At 38.1% G+C, this 20,584-nt stretch overlaps 1 protein-coding gene across 1 annotated transcript in view; it reads right to left on the bottom strand.

Moving 5' to 3' along the window:
• The window catches only part of LOC117435422 (thrombospondin type-1 domain-containing protein 7A-like), a 173,815-nt gene that overhangs the window by 52,925 nt on the left and 100,306 nt on the right, over window positions 1–20,584 (bottom strand). Inside the window, exons 3-8 of the mRNA XM_059012046.1 lie at window positions 19,041–19,866; window positions 14,456–14,704; window positions 10,106–10,287; window positions 8,599–8,667; window positions 4,736–4,891; window positions 3,477–3,680 (exon numbers count right to left, since the gene is read on the bottom strand). Coding sequence (XP_058868029.1) covers window positions 3,477–3,680; window positions 4,736–4,891; window positions 8,599–8,667; window positions 10,106–10,287; window positions 14,456–14,704; window positions 19,041–19,866 — 1,686 coding nt within the window. The remainder of the gene's footprint in view (window positions 1–3,476; window positions 3,681–4,735; window positions 4,892–8,598; window positions 8,668–10,105; window positions 10,288–14,455; window positions 14,705–19,040; window positions 19,867–20,584) is intronic.

The following is a 20,584-nucleotide window of genomic DNA, read 5'->3' as shown; positions in this document are numbered from 1 at the left end:
TTTAAATTGGCATTCTGGCTCAGTGACAAATCACACATTAGGATCATCACATTAGGAAGATGATATTTCTACCAATAATCTAGATAGAGCAGGTTTTATTTCATACTGCATTTGATATTGTATGTCAATGAAAGACTAAACACTTTAATGTCCTCAAAAAGTGGTAAGATGGATCACTTAATACACTTGAACTGTGATGAGCTGTCAGTGAACACATCACCAATGGCAATTATTTGACAAGTGGATCATTCAGGTAGTACTCTATTTACTATTCTTTATCAGTGCATTTAGTGTTTATTTACAGTAGTAAGCTACTGTGCTTCCAAATTGGTGCTGTACACCTTAAAGCTTGCATTTTACATAACATTATTGGGTACATTTTAACAAACATTATCAAGTGTTTTAGTTGTTGTATGGGACTGTTAATACTGGAATATTACATCATTTTGAGTCTGTTGCAATGTGAGTGAACCACAATATATTTACTGTAGGAAGAAACCTGCCCTTCATGCAATAGTAAAGTTGTTTCAAACAGTAATCCCTGTTAAGAATGCATGGTACACATCTGGTGTGCAATCAACATACGCACAGCATTTATAAAAGACGGATGACAGTGACAGTTCAGAGGGCACAAATGCTGTAAAAAATAACAGTGCAGTATCTGCTATATTTCAGCCATATTGGGCAACTGAATAGCAGTAAAAATGCACCAATTGTTGCACTGACAAAAAGGATATCTCTTAGAATCATATACTAAAATTGCATATATGGTATATAGTTTTTCAGCTCAAGTAATTCAACTATTAACATAAGGGATCAGACTTTGCCTTACAGACTCTAGTAATTGATCTTATTATGGAGCGTTCCCCATGGCCACCTTTTACAGGAGTGACAAAGAGTATGGATAACAAGGCCCATCTTTTGGTCCCTGCATGAGGCCAAGCAACAGCTCAAGATGAAACTTAAACATATGTGTGTAAACTTGTCACACATTTGCATTTACATGAACCAGTTGGGTAATTACGAAAAGCCTGTGGCTGCCACTTTATCAAAATTGTATGCATCAGGTTTCTTTTTGGTGTAATATGATACCATTACAAATTAGTTTACATTTTTAGAAAAATAAATTACAATTAGAAGTAATCAATTTGCCGCTGAACAAGTTTCTAGAATTATCTTAATGACGCATATGCCACATTTTCACATTTCCTTGGGTTTCACTTATACCTAATTATACCCTCTGCACTTAAATAAGAAATCAAGTGGGGGAATGCTTGCAGGTTAGTGTTAAAGTGTACGCCTCAGCGTGTTCCTTCCTTACTGAGCTCCTGCTCAATTATAAACAAACACTAAAGCTGATGCCCTTGTCTGCAAGTGCACAAGTAATCAAAACGCTTTTCCACTGTCCAATTTAATTTCAGAGTAACAGCTGGTGATACTCCAAAACCCGCTCCAGGTGACACTCTGGTTTTTGTATCAGACGGCAATGGAAGATGAAGGGAGCTTGTAAGTTATTCATACAGACGTCTCAAAAGGTTGACTGATGAAGCTCAGAAAAATATATAGCGCAGGGGCTTTTCCCCAGCTCTCATGCAATTCTCATTTCATATACATAAACAACTTAAGCTTGTGTGAGCCAGATATCACTTTATCCTTGCTCATCCAAAGATTATTATTATACACATCAGTAACAGTGTTTAAAGTTACAGATTAACTTTCTAACCCTTTGAAAGTTGTGTTATAGGTCGGAAACTTTAACAAATTCTTTTTTTGACAAATAGTGTTTTTATACAGTAAACTGTTTACATGAAACACCTATGGAGCTGTTTTTGCTTATACAGTAACAACATTCTTATACTGTATATGTAAAATAAAAGAATTTAAACCATACAGCATACAACCCTTTTAAACTACAAACAAACTGGTATGTATTAACCTAACATACTTAAAGATTTATAAAGGTAGTGCTCATAAAGTAACAATTAAAGAACATATTACAATTGCTGAGTAAACTACTATCTATAACTGAATAATATAATACATTTTCAGCAGCCACAGAGTCAGTTGTGGTATTCTAGACCTTGGATATCTTTTCTAGGTCCCAACCAGTGAGTAGTGGCTCATTAAAAATTAAGCATTAAAGCCAAGTCTAGATCTAGTCGGAAAGAAAGAGCACATAACTGATGGCGATAGTCGTCTTTGTTCTTTCCAGTTGCAGGCAAGGTGTTATATTTATTTAGGCAGTAAGTGCCCTTTTCTTGCCAATCAATGTGCACAGTGTTACACAGGCTTCTGCTGTGACCTGTCAGTAGCAATCTTCTCACAGGTACCAGAATAATTTTGGCAGTGAATCGTGTGTTTCTGTTTCAGGGACCCATTTATACTATAACTAGGGCTTTTCATAAACTAATCTCACAAGCTGGCTTAATCCATTTCAATTTGTATTACTTGAATAACTGAATCTTAAACACGTTTTCAGTAAAATCATTTAAAAGATGATAATGCATTTACTGGCACAGCTGTATTTATTATTGTATTTCAGAGCTTAATTTTAATGCAAAGGTTTTTTTTTTTGTTTTTTAGTTTTTTTTTACAGAATTGATATGAAACCTAAAACTAAGCAGCAATGACAAAGAAAATATCAAATGTCTATGGAAGACATTACAATTCAGCCCTCACACAAAATATACCTAAAGACGTGAAGTCCATACAACAGTTCCATGCCACACAATAAATATCCATAAATTACCAGTTGTTAGACAGAATCCCCACTGAGTGTTTACATTATGGAAAATTCTGCTAGATGTGACAAAAATGTAACCATTGGCATTACTGAAATCCCCCTGAGGTGTGCTGACTAGTTAAAAGCATTTCAATGTATTGATTACGAAAAGAAACCTCTAGTAAGGAATTCTCAATAATTCTAAACTAATGCTAAACAAGATTAAAGAGCTCTAGGGTTAATGCCCTTAAGGTTCACTGACAGTTGCCTGAATCTCGACGTGAGGTTTACTGTGATCTGCAATTCTTGGCAATTCAAATAATTGCATCATTTCAAGGACACTTTTTTTTTATTCCAGCATACAGTATCAAAATGGATGTATGAACCCCTGAAAATGTTATTGCAGGTATAAACAACTGAATTCAAAATATCTGAACACTGTTTTGCAACTCTAAAGACTGTGTTTTATGAATATACTTTAAAGGAAATTACCGACAATGACACGACAATTCGAAAGTCAACCACGGAAGCAAGCCACTATCTTTAATTAAAAACAGCAAAACACTAATCATTTAATAACCATACAATTCTAAAGGAAAATTATGGTCCAATGGGATATATATTATCAACTTCAAAGGTAACACTGTAACACATTCGATCACTGGCAGCACCACTGCCTTTATAATAATACACAGTAACTATAAATAACACATGCATGTCATATCTTTATGAATTTCTGCCTCCAGCTCCTTACCGTCACTGTTGACACATTCCACTTGTGGAGTCTGTGTGCCAGGACCACACGTCTTCTCATTGTCAGGTAAGCACTCTCCGAGTTTAACCAGCTGCCAATCGTAGCACGTCGGCTCGTCACATGGTATTGCTTCAGTGAGATGGGGACAGTTTCCAGTTCCACCTCTAGGCTCGTTTATGATTCGCCTTTTTCTCAATTTAAAACCTAACAAAATGGAAGAGAAACAAGTACTACTTGGTTTCTACTGGGCTCATTAAAGATTGCATGTGAATATGTTGAGTAAAATGACAGTGTTAACTTTATATTCTCAAATAGGGCAACTTTGCTCATTGTTTGCATTTCACAGCAGTCCAGCATTAACATGTCATGTGTAGAGTGTCTCTTATTGTTACCTTAACACAATATATTAACTTATTATAAATCGCAACTACAGATTGTGCTAATGAACTACTTTAGAAAATGTGGGCAGCAGTGTGGAGTAGTGGTTAGGGCTCTGGACTCTTGACCGGAGGGTTGTGGGTTCAATCCCCAGTGGAGGACACTGCTGTTGTACCCTTGAGCAAGGTACTTTACCTAGATTGCTCCAGTAAAAACCCAACTGTATAAATGGGTAATTGTACGTAAAAATAAAGTGATATCTGTACAATGTGAAATAATGTATAATGTGATATCTTGTAACAATTGTAAGTCGCCCTGGATAAGGGCGTCTGCTAAGAAATAAATAATAATAATAATAATATGTTCTATGCATGGGATGACATCTATACACAGGATGTACTGGAATGTTGACAAATACTTGATGGTGATTGGTTGATTACTCATATGGGGTGTATTTTAAAAGTACCAAAACAGTCAATGACATGTGCAATGACATTGCCCTATTTAAAAACATAATAATATATAAAAAAAAAACTTGTGGTCTTAGAGAGATTCAGCAATATACACTACAGTATATAATACCAAACTGAGCAGTTACCATACCAACATGTTACTGGATGCATCCTTATTACTGGTCCCATTTTCATTGTGATTAAGATCTGGTTCTTTTTTGTAATTTGGGATATAAATAAAAACTAAATGTTTCAAATATTGACAGACAGCAGAGAGTGTGATTGCATAGCAGGGAGCAACTGTAACTTTCAATTGAATTGCATTTTAAATATCTGTCTATGCTGAATTAAATATACATAACCAAACAAAAAGGAAACCAGTGAGAATGTTGGTACTGCAGATGAGAGGTAATTAAGCTGCAACTGCACCTTTTTTCCCCACTTGGTCTTCACAGTTTTCATAAGTGCAGGGCCCCCAAGCTGTCCATGATGAGACTTCACATTCTATGGGGCAGACAATGTGGCACAGCTTGGTGGTGTTTTGTACAGGGCCTGCACACAGCTCACTGTCCACGGGTCTGGATGCTGGAAGATAAGAAATGTACATGTACAATCCAGCAATAACCACGTGTCATGCTTTAAAGATCATTTTAAAAGTAGATTTCCAAGGGTAATTTTTAAATATTTTTTGTATTCTAATTTGGTATTCCAGTAATTTTACATCTTGATGTGGCGGACACCCTTCCCCTTTTCAAATCACAAAGAAATCAAAAGAAAGCACAAAGGGATTTGAAGCATTAATCTTCTACCCAGACACTGCATGTAAAAAATTCATTCATTTAGCAGTTGCCTTTTTTTGTTTTTTTACAATGTATGAAAGCCGCAGTGTATTTTTTTTTTTACTGATTAGGTGAAATAATAGAATACAAAAATTCAATATTAGAACAAATTGCCATGTCAGTTTCCTCAAATCCTCTATACCTGCTCATATGAACGTTTCTGGAGTTTATATCACTGAGGACTATCACACAGTATAAAACCAAAACGTTATTTAAACATCTGAAGTTCTACACTAACAGAACAGCAACTGGTTATTTTTGGAAAGAGGAGGATCATCAATGTGTTCTAAAGGCATGAAGTGGCCAACATATGTTCCAACAGTTATTATAAATTATTTTCTTCCTATTATAGAACAGGTGCCTTCATATTAACTATTGGCTTGCAGCAGTGTGGAAGTCTCTGTTTGAGTTGGATAAGATACAGTACTGTCTTGGCAGTCAGTATACTTTTGATTGTAAAAAATACACATCACATGTAAAACTTCCTGCAGTGTAATGGAATTAAGCCACATGCTCCAAGACTGAGAATGTTGATATCATTGGACCCAATGTTCATAAAATGACAAAACTGTATGACATTTTAAAAGGTACAGGGTTATAATATTAAGGCATGTAATACATATCCTCCACCATAGATTCAAATAAATGACAAGGGGGTAACCAACGAGTCTCACCAATGCAACAACTAAAACCATGATTTTTATTTCTATAAACAGAGAAATATTTATCTTGCCAAGTTTAATAGCTGAATTTAAATAACAATAAGTGGTAATGAGATGCTTTAAATATGGTAGGTGAGAGAGAGAGAGAGCGCATTATAACAAAGACATTCTCAATTATAAACCTTAAATACTATGAACAGAAGAACAAATAGTTTTCATTTTTCTGTATGTCACAACAGAGATATAAACTCTAGCTGAAAATGCTCTGAGTTTATAATGCATCCTTTTTCATGATAGGGACTCTTTCTCCCTGTGGCAGCAACACTAGAGCAGCAGCTAGCTTGTCCCAGTTAGGCTATTGCATGCTGTTCAGCCAGGGGCAGGCATTGCCAGATGTTGCTGCAGTGTCTGGCAGCCTGTGTAACATGAAATTGATACATTTAAACAAACACAAAGATAGATATGCAAATAATATAGCTGCAAATAATATATTCTGTTTCAAAAAGGTCTTTTGTATGGTGGCCCTGAAGTGCAATGCACAAATGTAAATTAAAAAACAAAAATGCAAACCGAAAAACACAAAAATGCAAACCGAAAAACACAAATACAAGTCAATAAACACAAATACACATACAAAAAACACAAATACAGACAAGCTGCATGACATTATGTCTTCCATTTTTTGAATGTATGTTTGTCACAGCAAGTGGAAAATGGAAGATATTAAACAAAGCGAAACAACAAGGAGGCATTCACTTATGGAAGAACTCACTATTAATATTGCTGATACCCAGGTACAATTATTTATACATAGGGCCAGATTAACCTATACGCAAATGACGCTATAGCGTAGAGTCCCCAGCAGAATTGGGGCCCCCACGAGGTCGCCTTTTGTTTGGAACATTTTACAAAAACTGCATGTGGGCGGATGGGCCCACAAACACAAGTAGAGAAGCGCACAGAAGCTTGATTACAGCATACCTGGTCTCTGAGCCTCTCATGCAAACAGCTTCCTGCTAATGTACAATACCAAATGCCCCATGCCCTCTACCTCCTGGGAAAGATCCATCCCTAGTCCTACTATGTCAGAGGCATCAGTCTGCAGGACAAAATGTATGAATCAGGCTCAATTTACGTATTAATTTATTTCAGTTTTAGGGCCAATTTAAAAACTTGTCCTAGGTAAAAGTGTACAATGCGGGAGGCTGAAGGAAAATCAAATGTGGATGTCTGCAGCCAGCAAGAACGGTTTAAGTCCATAGTGTTTGTTTCTCTCGCTACAAAAGAAAACCCCAAAAGAAGTAAAGGACATTAAAGTTATTCCCTTTTTTGTTAAACTACATTGTTTTGTTCTATTGAATGCAATGTTACTACTGGTCTGTAGAAGGAATGTACGAACAGGTTTGGAAATTTTTTTTAAAACATATTGCATCATTTTGTGTTCTATGTTCCTACAGATGTTTAAATGTTAATTAAAATGACCATTAACAACAGTGAGATTTAATTATTATGACTCACATGTGATTTCAGTCGTATAGTACAATGCAGTAAAGGCATACACAGTTTAACTAGCCTCATGTCCAGCTATGATAAACAAAGCCAACATAAAGTGTTTAGAAAAGTTATCTAATTCAATTCGAAGACGCTTCCTCATTATTATTGATTGGTACTGAAAAAATGTGTAATTTGAAAATAAAGTAAAAGTTAGGAAATATAATCTTGCAATTAACATGTTCCTATAATGTCGTGTATGGTCTACTCAACCTATTTCAAACTGTGCATATGATTCGTATCAAATAAGCTTTATGCTGGGCTTGTTTGAATCAGAATATCTCATAGGGAGCTCAAAGCAACCCACAAACACATATGAGTGAGTCGACGGGGCTGGCGGACCACCCTGTACTAGTGTATGAACTATCCTTAAGAGTGCAGAAAATATAAACCATGTTCACAGCGCTGTATGGTGCATAACCATAGAACTGTATAAAAACAATATAGGCTATGTAATAACCGCAGACAGATGGACAGAGGTGAAGCCCAGGCTGCCTTTTCTCTGCCTGGCGTTATGGGTCATCTAACTAGTAGGAGTCACTGAAGTGTAAGAAGGTGAACCATCCCCAGCCTAATTTCCATCTAACCTAAGAAAATAAAAAAGTGAATGCAGTGCTCTCTTAGGGCCACCAATCCACGCAGCAGTGCTTTATTAGGTGAGCCACTGAAGACCCCACTGAGGTTATTAATCACCCCAGGGATTTAACTAAATCACTTCTTTGCCGATCTCTAGCATTGTTCCCAAGGACCTGCATTTTGTCATATTGTATATTGGTGCAAATAATTGTGAAAGTGAAACTATCTAAATATATTGTGAATGTAGCCATTAAATCACATTTATTATTTGATTTTAGTAGTTGTAAAATAATAAAAGGCTAGTTAAATTGTCTTGATGTGTACAGTATGTTTTTTCTAGTTAACAAAATCTGATAACTTCAGTGGGATATTACATTCAAATTGAAGTAACACTGTCACAAATTAGGCTAATATTGGGTATGGAGAAGTTAAGTATTGTAGCTCCTATAGTTCATTTAACAATAAATAATATGCATCTGTCAATCTATTTACTTCTCACATGTTGCTTCATGTCAGATCATCTAAATAGTGTTTTTGATTTTACAAGTGAATTTTCTATTCAATTGTGTGACTAGCATAGCTGTTTGCAGCCAGCATAGCCTTCAAGCCACGATATTGTCTGGATAAAAAGCAGACAGGTAGAATAACTTAATGAATTACCTACCTGTTATTTCAAAAGTGATTGACAGAAGTGGTGCAACACCAGGTTTCTGCTTGCTTTCAGACTGACTTTCTGAAATAACAGGCAAACATCACGATTAGAATGTACAAAATGACACTAAAGATAATAATAAAATAAAAAAGCTGTGTTCTTATTGGTTCCTGGCTGATGTCATGAATGCTTTATACAGAGTTGAAGCTGGGGGACTATATTACACATATTGCAGCTGTGCAGGTTGAGACAGCGCGTGCTTCCGTTAGCAGCTGGCTGTGCCTCGGCGGAAAAAACTAATTGTATCACTCACTGCGATATGAGAATGTTCCCCTAAGCGTCTTCAGCTAAAATACACTCTTCCTTTGGTTGTGCCTTCAAAAACTGCTCTCATGTTTATGCAGTAGATTGCAAGTTACTGTATATTTTAATAAGCTTTCAGGCCTTATGAGATTACTTCCTAATGGATTCAGAATATTCCTGTCACACACCGATAAGGATGGATTTCTAAGCAGCACCTATCATTCATGCAGTTGTATGCTTCCAGAACAGCTGGGCTTCAAATATCTGTATTACTGAACACTCAACTGCATTTTAATGACTTTTCTGAGTTGATGTTTTTCTTTATTTGTCTTTAATTGCTGTATTAGTAATTTGTTGATGAGTTCCACTTACAATCCTAGAAACTAGTTTTGTAGTCTTCAAACATTTTTTAACATACCTGGAGTAACATGTTTAAGGAAAAATGATTGCATTTGTTAATTTGTATTGTACCTAAAAGTTTGTTTTCTTGAGGGTGGCATTACAAGAGCACCATTCTCTCTGGTTTAATGATGTATGATAATATAATATGAATCAAGCTTACATTATTAAAAAACAAACAAACAAACAAACAAACCAAAGAAAACAGCTAGCACATAGAGTAGTAGTTCTTGAGATTCCACCAACATAAAATTCTGTAAACTAATCACAACCTCCCACTTTAATACAACTTAATATTCTTCACATTGTCCCATAAACGATTTTCTAGTAAAAGTAAGATATTACAAATACAGGTTCACACATGTGTTTTGTATTCAGGATATATGTAGTCAATCTTAATATAATATGAATTTCTCTTCAGTATATCTTGTGTGATTCAACATGCAATGTCAACAGCCAATAGGCACACACTACATACGGTATATGCAGGCAGGTGAGCTTGCTATCTGCTCGTAAGTTGGACAGCTTCCACAGAAATGTATGAAGTACATAAAATATCCAATACAGGCAAATAAAAAACAACCAATCAACAGCTTACTGAGCACTCAGAAACAGCTCAGGGGCTACATCAAAGCAGGTAGTTCTCTATGATATGAACACACAGTGTTTTTATTTCACTTCTTCCTTAATCCTATAAATTCAAGTCAAAATAGAAATCATCTTTTAATTGATGCAACATTTTAAATATAAATTTTAGAACAAGCTAAAGTATTTAGGAGTTAAAAAGGTAGGTAAACACTAAGTCAGACTCATTTACCTTCTTTTTCTTGAAGTGTGTTCAGGTAGGAGAGAAGCTCCTCATTCCCTTGGACACAGTACACTTCTCTAGTTTGTACTCCTCCTCCACAAAGGCCTGTTTGATTCCCTCTTCTTCGATCCTGCTGACTGAGTAAAGTGTCCACACGGCATTCACTCCACTCTGTAGTTCTCCATGCATACCTATGTACAGTAATACAAATGATTCACAATAAATAGTAACATTTTATATAATCCTAATGAAAACATACATGAGAAATGTCAAACAGAAAACTCCCACACAGTCAGAGTCCCTGTCCAACAATAATATAGTCATATTATATCTCAAAACAGAACATAAAGGAATAATACAATCAGAAACGGGCACGTTATGAAATAATAAACGTAATTCTCTTTTGCTTACAAAACAGAAATGCTATCATTCTGTAATAAAATCAGTCATGAACAACACACTAAAGTTGTTACTATAAATTAATCCATTTTCATTCAGTTACATAAGGACAATATTACAATAAATGATCATTTGAACATATTACTGTATTATTATTTCTGTGATCAAGGACATGTACATGTAATTCACTGTAATATGATATCTGTAATAATCCCTAGAAAAATCATTTTCTTGACTGTAAATACAGTATAGGGGGTTCTATAGTGGTCAGCCCCCCCCCCCCCCCCCCCCCCACCTCTTAAGAGGTGATTAGAAAGACTACTAAATGAGAAAGGCCTTAATTTGGAGAACCACAACTTTCCATATACTTTTATGAAGGCAATGGGGTTACAATGGGGTGACCTTAGATGCTATGGTAATAAAGGTAGCAGTTTTGAATTATTGATAACTAACCCTAACCCTTACTGTTTTGGATAACACTAAGAATAACTCATGCTTAATAAATATTCAAAGTTACCAGCTCAATGAAAAATAATTGTGGTGTAAATGTAAATTAACAAGGACATTTTTGTGTTTGTTTTTTTGTTTCATTGCTTGTACACATTTACGACTAGTAAGATTGTAGATTGTTTACAGATATGATGTGACTCATGGCTTGGCTAAACTATACACCTCATCACTTGGGTCATGTAGACTAGGAACAGACACCATGGAAAGGGTATTTATTATTACCCTCAGTTCTCCATTCTGCTCACAGTAGGTGGTTTCTTGTTCACCTTGCTCTAATCCATCAGCCTTTCCTTTCAGTTCTCCTGGGAACTGACCTTAGCACATCTGCATCATGATGATGAGCCTCACAAGAGTGAATCATGTATCTCTGGTTGCTCTTCTGAGCTTACATCACTTGAGTGGAGAACTCCAGGATCAGTTATAAGAACTGGGTGAATACAGTATCGTTATCCATGATTATATTGTCTGATTTGATGTTAAAAGGCTAGATTTGCTGTGTGATTCATATGGTCTTAGGGATGGTCAGAAGATAAAATCAGCTTCATTCATTTATCTTTTGCTTAACAAAGTTATAAAAAAATGTACAGTAAGCATTTATTATAAATACATTTTTAAATATATAATAGGATCAATAATTATCCATATATCATTAGCTGTGTATTAGTGCAACACCTTAATCATACAAATATTAGATTTGCCTCATGCAAAGAAATATAATAATGTTACTGTATCTCTCTCACACTCTCGCTCTCTCTCTCTATATATATACAGTGCTCTCCGTTTATAAGAATCACATCCGTCCCGGAAGATTTGATTCTTATAAGCAGTTGATTCTTAAAAGCGGATAGATATGATTACTGTGGTTGAGAATGAAAGCTATGTTTCCTGCAGTGTAATGGGTTGACCACTTGATGTCATAAGTTCCCGCATGTATGCACAGGGACCACACAAAGTATTGTTTGGTTAGTTCTCCAGCTGAAAGCTAGGATTTATTTTGTTTGCTTTGTTTCATCAGCGGTTGTTTCCCCACCACACTGTAAGAAAAATAAAACCAACACCGGTTTTAAACTGCAAATCAAGACTCCAGCCTGATCATTTACACGCCCTCGGCCATGTCACATTACAATTAGCAAAAGCGCCTCCACGCTTCAGCAGTTTAAATACAGTATACAAATGTCAATGGTGCCCAATCACTGAGGACAATACATCAAAACAAGTCCTCGTGGGTGAGCAACTTGTTATATGATCACAATTTTTTCGAGGCTGCAGAATCCTATTTTACTACAATATAACTGAGAAGCAATCATGAGGGTGCCTAGTTTAACTGCCCTGCGGTGTTACGTGTAATGGCCTTTGAATTAAAATGACATTACAATACAGTATTTTACTGTCAGGACTACCACTGCATTTAAGCATCTGTGGTTTACTTACTTTCTGTTGCGATGCAAATCTCACAGTTTTTCATTAAGCTGAGATGTAAAGCTCTGCAATCCCCCCCCCCTGCCCCCCCCCCCACCGCGCCGCAATCCCACTCCCTCTACATGCATATCACAATATAACACTGCTGTACTCAGCATGTATTCAATGAATGTGTATTCACTTTATTGAAACACATTTTCACTAACACAGAACACAAAAAAACATACCTGCACAATGCAGTGGCGCAGTCATGTTTGATTACAAACAGTGCAGTGTTTCCTGCATCATTGCACTATCCACGCTGAGTACATGCCTAATCACGCAAGATGTGATCAAATTCAAATTCAAAAACAGCTTTATTGGCTATTGTGGCAAAGTGCCCCCCCTGTGTGTGTTATATGTTACGTGTTGTGTGTAAATGTTGGTGTATAGGCATTGGTACACGGGATATAAGCGGTCTGTGTTTCACGTGTGTGTAAATTGTATATTTGTATTTAGGCACGGGGATGGCACATCACATCACGTGCAAGTAAAAAGTAATATGTGAGCACGGGGAATTGCACTTTAATTAATTCACGTGCAGTTGTACCGAGATTCCAATTGAATGATTGACTAGCAATCGAATCTCGGTACAACTGCATAAAAGCTGCATGTTTTCACTCACTGGGGGTTGGTGTTCGGTGAGTGGAGAACGGGTTAGGAGACGGAGGGTATTTAAAAGTAATAATAGTAAAAGAAGCTCACCGTGTTTGTCTGTGTAGTTCGTTTTGTCTGTCTGTTTATTTTGGCGTGTAGTGCCGTGTCCTGTTTTGTGTTCTGTTTGGTAAACCTTTTTATTTTGTTAATAAACGCTGAGTGCAGCCATTGCACTCAGCTCAGCATCACCACCGTCTCTGTCTGTGTGTTTCTCTCTGGTCTGAGTTCCTCCCTGCAGCCATCTTTGTCACACGTGGTGTCAGAACCGGGACAACAGCGCCTCCAGAACTCAGACCAGAGAGAAACACACAGACAGAGACGGTGGTGATGCTGAGCTGAGTGCAATGGCTGCACTCAGCGTTTATTAACAAAATAAAAAGGTTTACCAAACAGAACACAAAACAGGACACGGCACTACACGCCAAAATAAACAGACAGACAAAACGAACTACACAGACAAACACGGTGAGCTTCTTTTACTATTATTACTTTTAAATACCCTCCGTCTCCTAACCCGTTCTCCACTCACCGAACACCAACCCCCAGTGAGTGAAAACATGCAGCTTTTATGCAGTTGTACCGAGATTCGATTGCTAGTCAATCATTCAATTGGAATCTCGGTACAACTGCACGTGAATTAATTAAAGTGCAATTCCCCGTGCTCACATATTACTTTTTACTTGCACGTGATGTGATGTGCCATCCCCGTGCCTAAATACAAATATACAATTTACACACACGTGAAACACAGACCGCTTATATCCCGTGTACCAATGCCTATACACCAACATTTACACACAACACGTAACATATAACACACACAGGGGGGGCACTTTGCCACAGCTATACATATCATTGCACTTGATACAGTATCGTATTACATGCAGTCAGTTTGCCCTGAAATGATTCTTATAAGCGGATTACTTGATTCTTACAAGCAGATTATTTTACATGGGATAGTATAGGAATGATTTTGTCACAGTGGTTTTGATCACTATATGTGGTTGATTCTTATATTAGTGATTCTTATAAAAGGAGTGCACTGTATATATATATTTTTAAAAAAGGTATATATATATATATATATATATATATATATATATATATATATATATATATATAAACCTCTGAATGTATATAGTAGCAGAGTACAGGGAGGAAAGAAAGACTACATCCCCCAGAAATGTATTTGTCTTTATTTAAAAAAGTGAAACAAACAAAAAAAGAGAAATCATTAGAAATAGTTGGTTGTGACCTAAAGTAAATTAAGAAACTTTCCAAATTAGAGCTGACAATTATAGATTATGAATGTGCTGATATCATTATCATACTTACGAAGGACAAGGTGGGACACCATCTCCTTGAGGGGCACACTGTTCTTGTTCCTCCAGTTCTGGGCACTCTGCACCACCGCCCACAGGAAACTGCTTTACGCTTCTTCTTCTGGTCCGGGCACCCTTGGGAGAGTTCACGTCATAGCAATCCTTGGAACAAGGACCCCACTCAGACCACTCAGTCACTTCACAATCCTTGGTGATGATACAGGACTGAAAGGTGACTGGAAGTTTTTCTTGAGTGCAGAGGCTTCAATAGAAAAAAAAACAGCAGACAGTCAATGGATTGATCAACAATATGAAGCCCTTGGAAGTTAATTCAGTTATGTTTTTTGGCATTGCTAGGGAAAGTGAAACACATGCTCTGCAAAAAAAGTAAAAACAGAAATTAGCATCACCTCAGGATCACTACTATTGTAAAGAAATCTATTGAAAGCAGTCTCACACTTTTTCATTATGAATCTATGTAGTGTGTACTTATTTAATAGGATATGTTTAATTGTGCAATATTGTGCATAATGTTCTGAGAGAAAATGACAAACGAAATGCTGCATTCATACAAATAGTAGTTATAATGTGGCTATTACAATTGTATCCATTGAAAACATTTCTCATGTTAAATCATCATTCACTAACAAGTGGCTTTTAGAAACACAATCAAGATACTTGAAAAGAAGTGCTATTTAAAATCCTTGAATGTCTGGTAATTTAGCATTGAACAGTTTAAAATGTCCAATTAAATACCTTGTTTTTTTTGTTTTGTTTTTTCTTAGCACTTCTCCTTCTGAAAGTAGCACCTCAGACAAGCTATTAAAGGTAATTACACAGGACGAGCTCCTTCAGTTAGCAACCTCTTTCAATGCTAACATGTTAGCATCTTGGAAACCTGCGTCAGGACTATAATATTTCCGAGCTTAATTAAGAACTAATTAACCAGAACTTTAAAAAGAGACCCACTAGAAGCGTATCCTTTATTTTTATATCTAGTAGAAACTAAGGTAATGTACTGAATTCATACAGGTCTCATATGTGTCAACAGTCAACTATGTTAATAAGCTTATTATATGACTTCTTGTTTTTTTATGATAGCTACAGCGATGGCCAAAAGTGTTGCATCACCCTATAGAATTAACACATTTTGCTTAATAAAGTCGAATGAAACTTGGTGAATAATGTTGCGTTAACATATTGAATTACATACCGCTTTGTAGTTTTCCATATACTTGACAAAAAACTGACAAAAATTGAAACTGTACTACTATTATGGCTTCCAGTAGACTTTTGCAATATAATTTTGTTGTTTTTTTGAGTACATGATGTTAAATAAAAGACCTCAATTATGTTCACAGAGTTTTTTTTTTTTTAATTATGTCTCAATCCTAAAGTTCTAGGTGATGCAAAACGTTTGCCCATAGCTGTAGACATCATTATGCTTTCTAGGCAATTCTATTTTTAAAATTGAATGTCAGTGACCTGAATTCTGGCATCTCATCTTTCGATTCAAATATATAGTGCTTTTCAAATGGTAAATGATTGGTATAATCTTCAGTATGTTAGTATGTTGTTATGTTAAGCCATAGATCAAGGTGATTACGCATGCTACTTCAGTGTAAACATTAGGAATACAAACAAGTTGATAGAGCGCTCCATAATAATTGACCCTAGTGACTCACATACTGTAACCTTTACATTTTTTGGGGAACCTTGAGAAAATGAGGTGAGAAGTACTGTGCCATTGGATATATTAACAGAAGCTAAAAATACCCTAATGATTTTGTGATTTTGTCCATATCTGTCTTTCAGATAGCTTCCACGATGGTACATGGTAGGAACCCAGAGACTGATCCATTCAAGAGAAGAGAACAAATAGGGAAGGATGTAGGACAGTCAGTTGAAAAATAAAAATAACAAACAAAGTATACAGACAAAATATTTTCAGTTTTTCACAGAACACAATCAAAGTTAGGTCACAGTTTTAGATATCTGATGCTACTGTATGGTGAATTATTATATGCTGGTTAAGTTCTATTCACACTCGACGGATTGCAACAAGTGAATGTTTCATTGATACAAACCATTCACACTGCATGCCATGCGACAGGGCGACTTTAATGTCTAAGCTAGCAAGCACTGTTGCAAACCAACAATCATTGCTACAGTGCCTTGTTAATCTGGCAGCTCCCCCTGCACCCACTCTGGACCTTGGGGTAAAACCCACTCCCTCGGCCCCAGTAATAGTCCCTCCTCTCCCTCAGTCTAAGGTGACTGAGGAGGAGCAGGACGATGTAGTGTCCCTGGTTGCCTCCATGGAGGACGGCAAATTTGAAGGGGGAACAGAGGAACCCTCCGTCATGGAGGACTCCCCGTCAGAGGGTTATTCAGCTAATAGTTGTCAAGCTAGCTGCCCGAGTCCAGGTTCCATGGACTGAGGAGACCCAGGTCCGCCGGTAGGTTTTCGAGACCTCGGGATCAGCTGGACAACACTGTAAGCCCCTCCCGGTCCTCCCGGATTTTTTGGAGGAGGTGCAGTCCTCGTGGGGCAGCCCAGCACCGGTGCCCACTTGCTCCAAGCAGGTGCAAGCTTTGTATGTCCTCCAGGGCATGGAGGGGCTGGGACTTCAGTATTTCCCGCCCGTTGATTCCTCAGTGGCCGCTTTGGTGCAGACACCAACAATATCAATGCTGTCCTGTAAATTCTCCTGCCCAAATAAACAGTGCAGGGTCACAGAGACACATTTAAAGAAGGCATACAGCGCCGGGGCACTGGCAGCAAGACTAGCAAATACCACTAGTCTGCTGACCATGTACCTGATGCATCTGCTGCGGAACCTGTCTGCTCTGCCTTCACCTCACATCATTGATGAGCTGAGGCTAGTGAGTGACCAGCTGCTGCGCATAGCTAGGCACAGTGGCCAAGCTATAGGAAGCAACTTGGTTGCTCTTGTAGTTGTGCTGCACCAGTTTTGGCTTTCCCAAGGCCAGGGTCCCGGATGCAGACAAGGCGTCGCTGCTCAATGCGCCCATCTCCCCCGGCTATACATTCAGGCCACCAGTCAGCGGTCTCACCAGGCGAGGGAGTCATCGAAACAGCTCATAGAGCTGCTTCCAGGTCCCGCATATGCTCAGCACCAGGGGCACCAAGAGGCGTTCCGGTAGCTTAGCTGGGCACAGTCGCTTTTTCTCTCCCTCAGGTTTCCGGGGGCATCCAACCTCTTAAACCCATGGTTCCATCCTGGCATCTGGACTTGGTCCTAGAGGCTCTCATGAAGGCTCCCTTTGAACCTCTGCATTCTGTGGACCCTAAATATTTGTCCTTAAAGACTGTGTTTCTCCTGGCTGTCACATCAGCAAAACGTGTCAGTGAGTTTCAGGCTCTCTTGATAGAGGATTCCTGTTTGCGCTTTGCCAGCGGTGGTGATAAGGTTACTAACCCGGGTTTTCTGCCTAAGTTTGTTTCGTAGTTTCACCTGAACCAGTTGGTGGAGTTGGAGCTGGTCCATCTGCCCCCTTTCGCTTCTGAAGAAGATCAGAGACTTAACACACTCTGCCCTGTCAGGGTGCTGAGGTGTTACATGGATAGGTCTAAATCTTGGTGACAAACAGCCCAGTTACTGGTATGTTATGGGTCGCATACTTAGGGTCAGGCAATTTCCAAACAACGGTTGTCACATTAGATAGTGAATACGATCCAGCTGGCTTATGAACTGGCTAACTAACCCTCTCCAGGTAATGTTACAGATCACTTGACTAGAGGGACTGTGACGTCTTGGGCAGTGTTTCATGGGGCATCCCTGCCAGACATATGTAACGCTGCGGCGTGGGCCACACCACATACGTTTATAAGGTTTTACCAATTGAATGTTGCGGGTTCAGTGGTACCTTCTGTGGGGTCCAGAGTTCTTGAGGCTGCTTGCCCTCTTGCACGAAAGCCTGACAGTTAGGCTAGTGCTAGGGCAAGGCTTGTGGCTCCTTTGGCTCACTGCGACAGCTTGGGTATACATTTCCCAACCTGTAATGGTTGCCATTTCGAGATTGAAAGGGAACATTAGGTTACGAATTGTAACCCTGATTCCCTGAAAAAGAAATGTCAACCATTAATTTTGCGAGGTCGCTAGCTCGCCTTTATTGCCATTTTGGAATCAAATGGCGAAGGTTGTTGTGTGACGTACTGTTTTGTTCCAAAATGCAACAGACACATGGTCACAGCAGGCTTATCAGGCAGCTTTTTGAATATGTGCTCAAGTAATGTGACACAAGGGTAATTTCCCAACTCGTAATGGTTGGCATTTCTTTTTCATGGAACCAGGGTTACAATTTGTAACCTAACGTTCTTAATAGGGCGATTTTGAGTTCATTGCAAGTTTGGAGTGTAGTTAATTTTTACTTGCAGAAACATTTTAATAAAGTATTACCCAATTTCAAAATCAATTTTCCTGCATAACATGCAGGAATTGGTTTTTCAATTTTCATAGTTAGTCAAGTTTTTCAAATATTGGACGGCACTTCAAACAATTTGAAAATCGAACCATTTTCTGTTCACACTTTAGAGAATGCAATGTATAATGTGAGAGTTACATTATACTTACTTTAGAGCAACAATTATCCCATTCTTATGTGTGCAGGTAACCTGTCGTGTCTGGTATCCAATCTGCAGGTCCCAGAACTTGCTGTCTTGCCTGTTTTGCCGGTTTCGGTTTCTCTTTTTCTTGATGAGCTCTCTTGTCTCCGGGTCCTTAACCCCCTTCTCCTTGCCTTTGTTCTTCCTTCGCTTCCCAGCCTGCCGTACTGGTCTTGAGTGGGGCAAGGAGCAGCTGCTCCAGGGACCCACTTTCAAGCTGTACATACTCTCCTCTGACTCGCAGGCACTGAATTGGCAGGGCTGGAATTCTGTCAGGTTGGGACAAGCTGAACCCCCAAAAAGTGGTGGGGCCAAGACACTCCTAATTCGATGTTCTAACCCCCTGCCGCATGTCTTAGAACACTTGGACCATGAGGAGAACTCAGAGACAACACAGTCCTGTGGGCAAGGGATGAGACAAGCCTGCTCAAGACGAGGCTTTGGTTCAAAGTATTCACAAATCACATCCTCGGCAGGCGCTCCATTGGATTTCTGGACACAGGACACCTCCCTAGTCTGAAGCCCCTCCTCCCCTTTTGTGCACTCTGGACGCTTGTATGATCCAGAGTTCATTAATGCCACAGGTTGACACTGATCCCAGTCCCCCAGCTGCCAATCATATAACTCCTTGTGCCAGTCACAGACCCTAAAACAACTTTGCTGGTTGTCAGGTCTTTCGGTCTGCAGACAGTTTGTATGTAAAGTTGTCCATCCTTCTATGTGGGCACACCATACTGCCCTGCTTTGGCTGCCCCCCAGGCCACATTCACTCCCCATGCATCTTCCCCAGGGACCTGGAAATAGAAAGAAAAAGAATGTCTTAAAATGTGTGGAACACAAATACCGCTTCCTACAAAGGAGTAGCAATGTTGTCAAAATCAAAGTTGGCTAAAGTGGACCCACTGAAGTCTTCCACTCTGAGTCTGACATAAATCATTTTACTGGTCAGTTGGCTGCTGTTTTTAAGCTGTTAATGTGATGTTTGTTTACCTCAACTGTACCATGTTGTCTTAATAGGATTTGGAATCCTAATGAAAGTTAATGGGACCAATATTCCACGGGTCATATAATTACTATATATACACACATATATTTACCCGACTTCTTCTAGATTATATATTTTTGGATTTTCTTTATAGTTTTATATTTATTTACAATCCAGCATTATTGTTAAATTGTTTGAACCAACTGCTAAATCACAACAGAGTCAGTTTATTACAGTACTCACCTTACTGCATTTACAAGTATCAGTTTCCTTTACTCATGAACTGATGTTTTTCATTTCCATTTAAATAATAACAATAATAATAATAAAATAATAATATATTTTAATTATTTTTTATTAACAACTTGAAATGGCCTAAATAAACAAAACATTCACTGAGTAACGGTTACATCTTACATAATTGTAAATACTATCTCTTAAAAATAAATGTGGTTATTGAAATAAATAAACCTACAATGTTAACAGGTCTGCAGTCGATAGCTATCCAATAGCACTGGTTATAGTAT

This window comes from Acipenser ruthenus, chromosome 3 (genome assembly GCF_902713425.1).
Source record: "Acipenser ruthenus chromosome 3, fAciRut3.2 maternal haplotype, whole genome shotgun sequence".
Taxonomy (NCBI): Eukaryota; Metazoa; Chordata; class Actinopteri; order Acipenseriformes; family Acipenseridae; genus Acipenser; species Acipenser ruthenus.
Note: the sequence above shows the minus strand (reverse complement) of the source record. Positions and strands in the feature narration are given on the sequence as shown.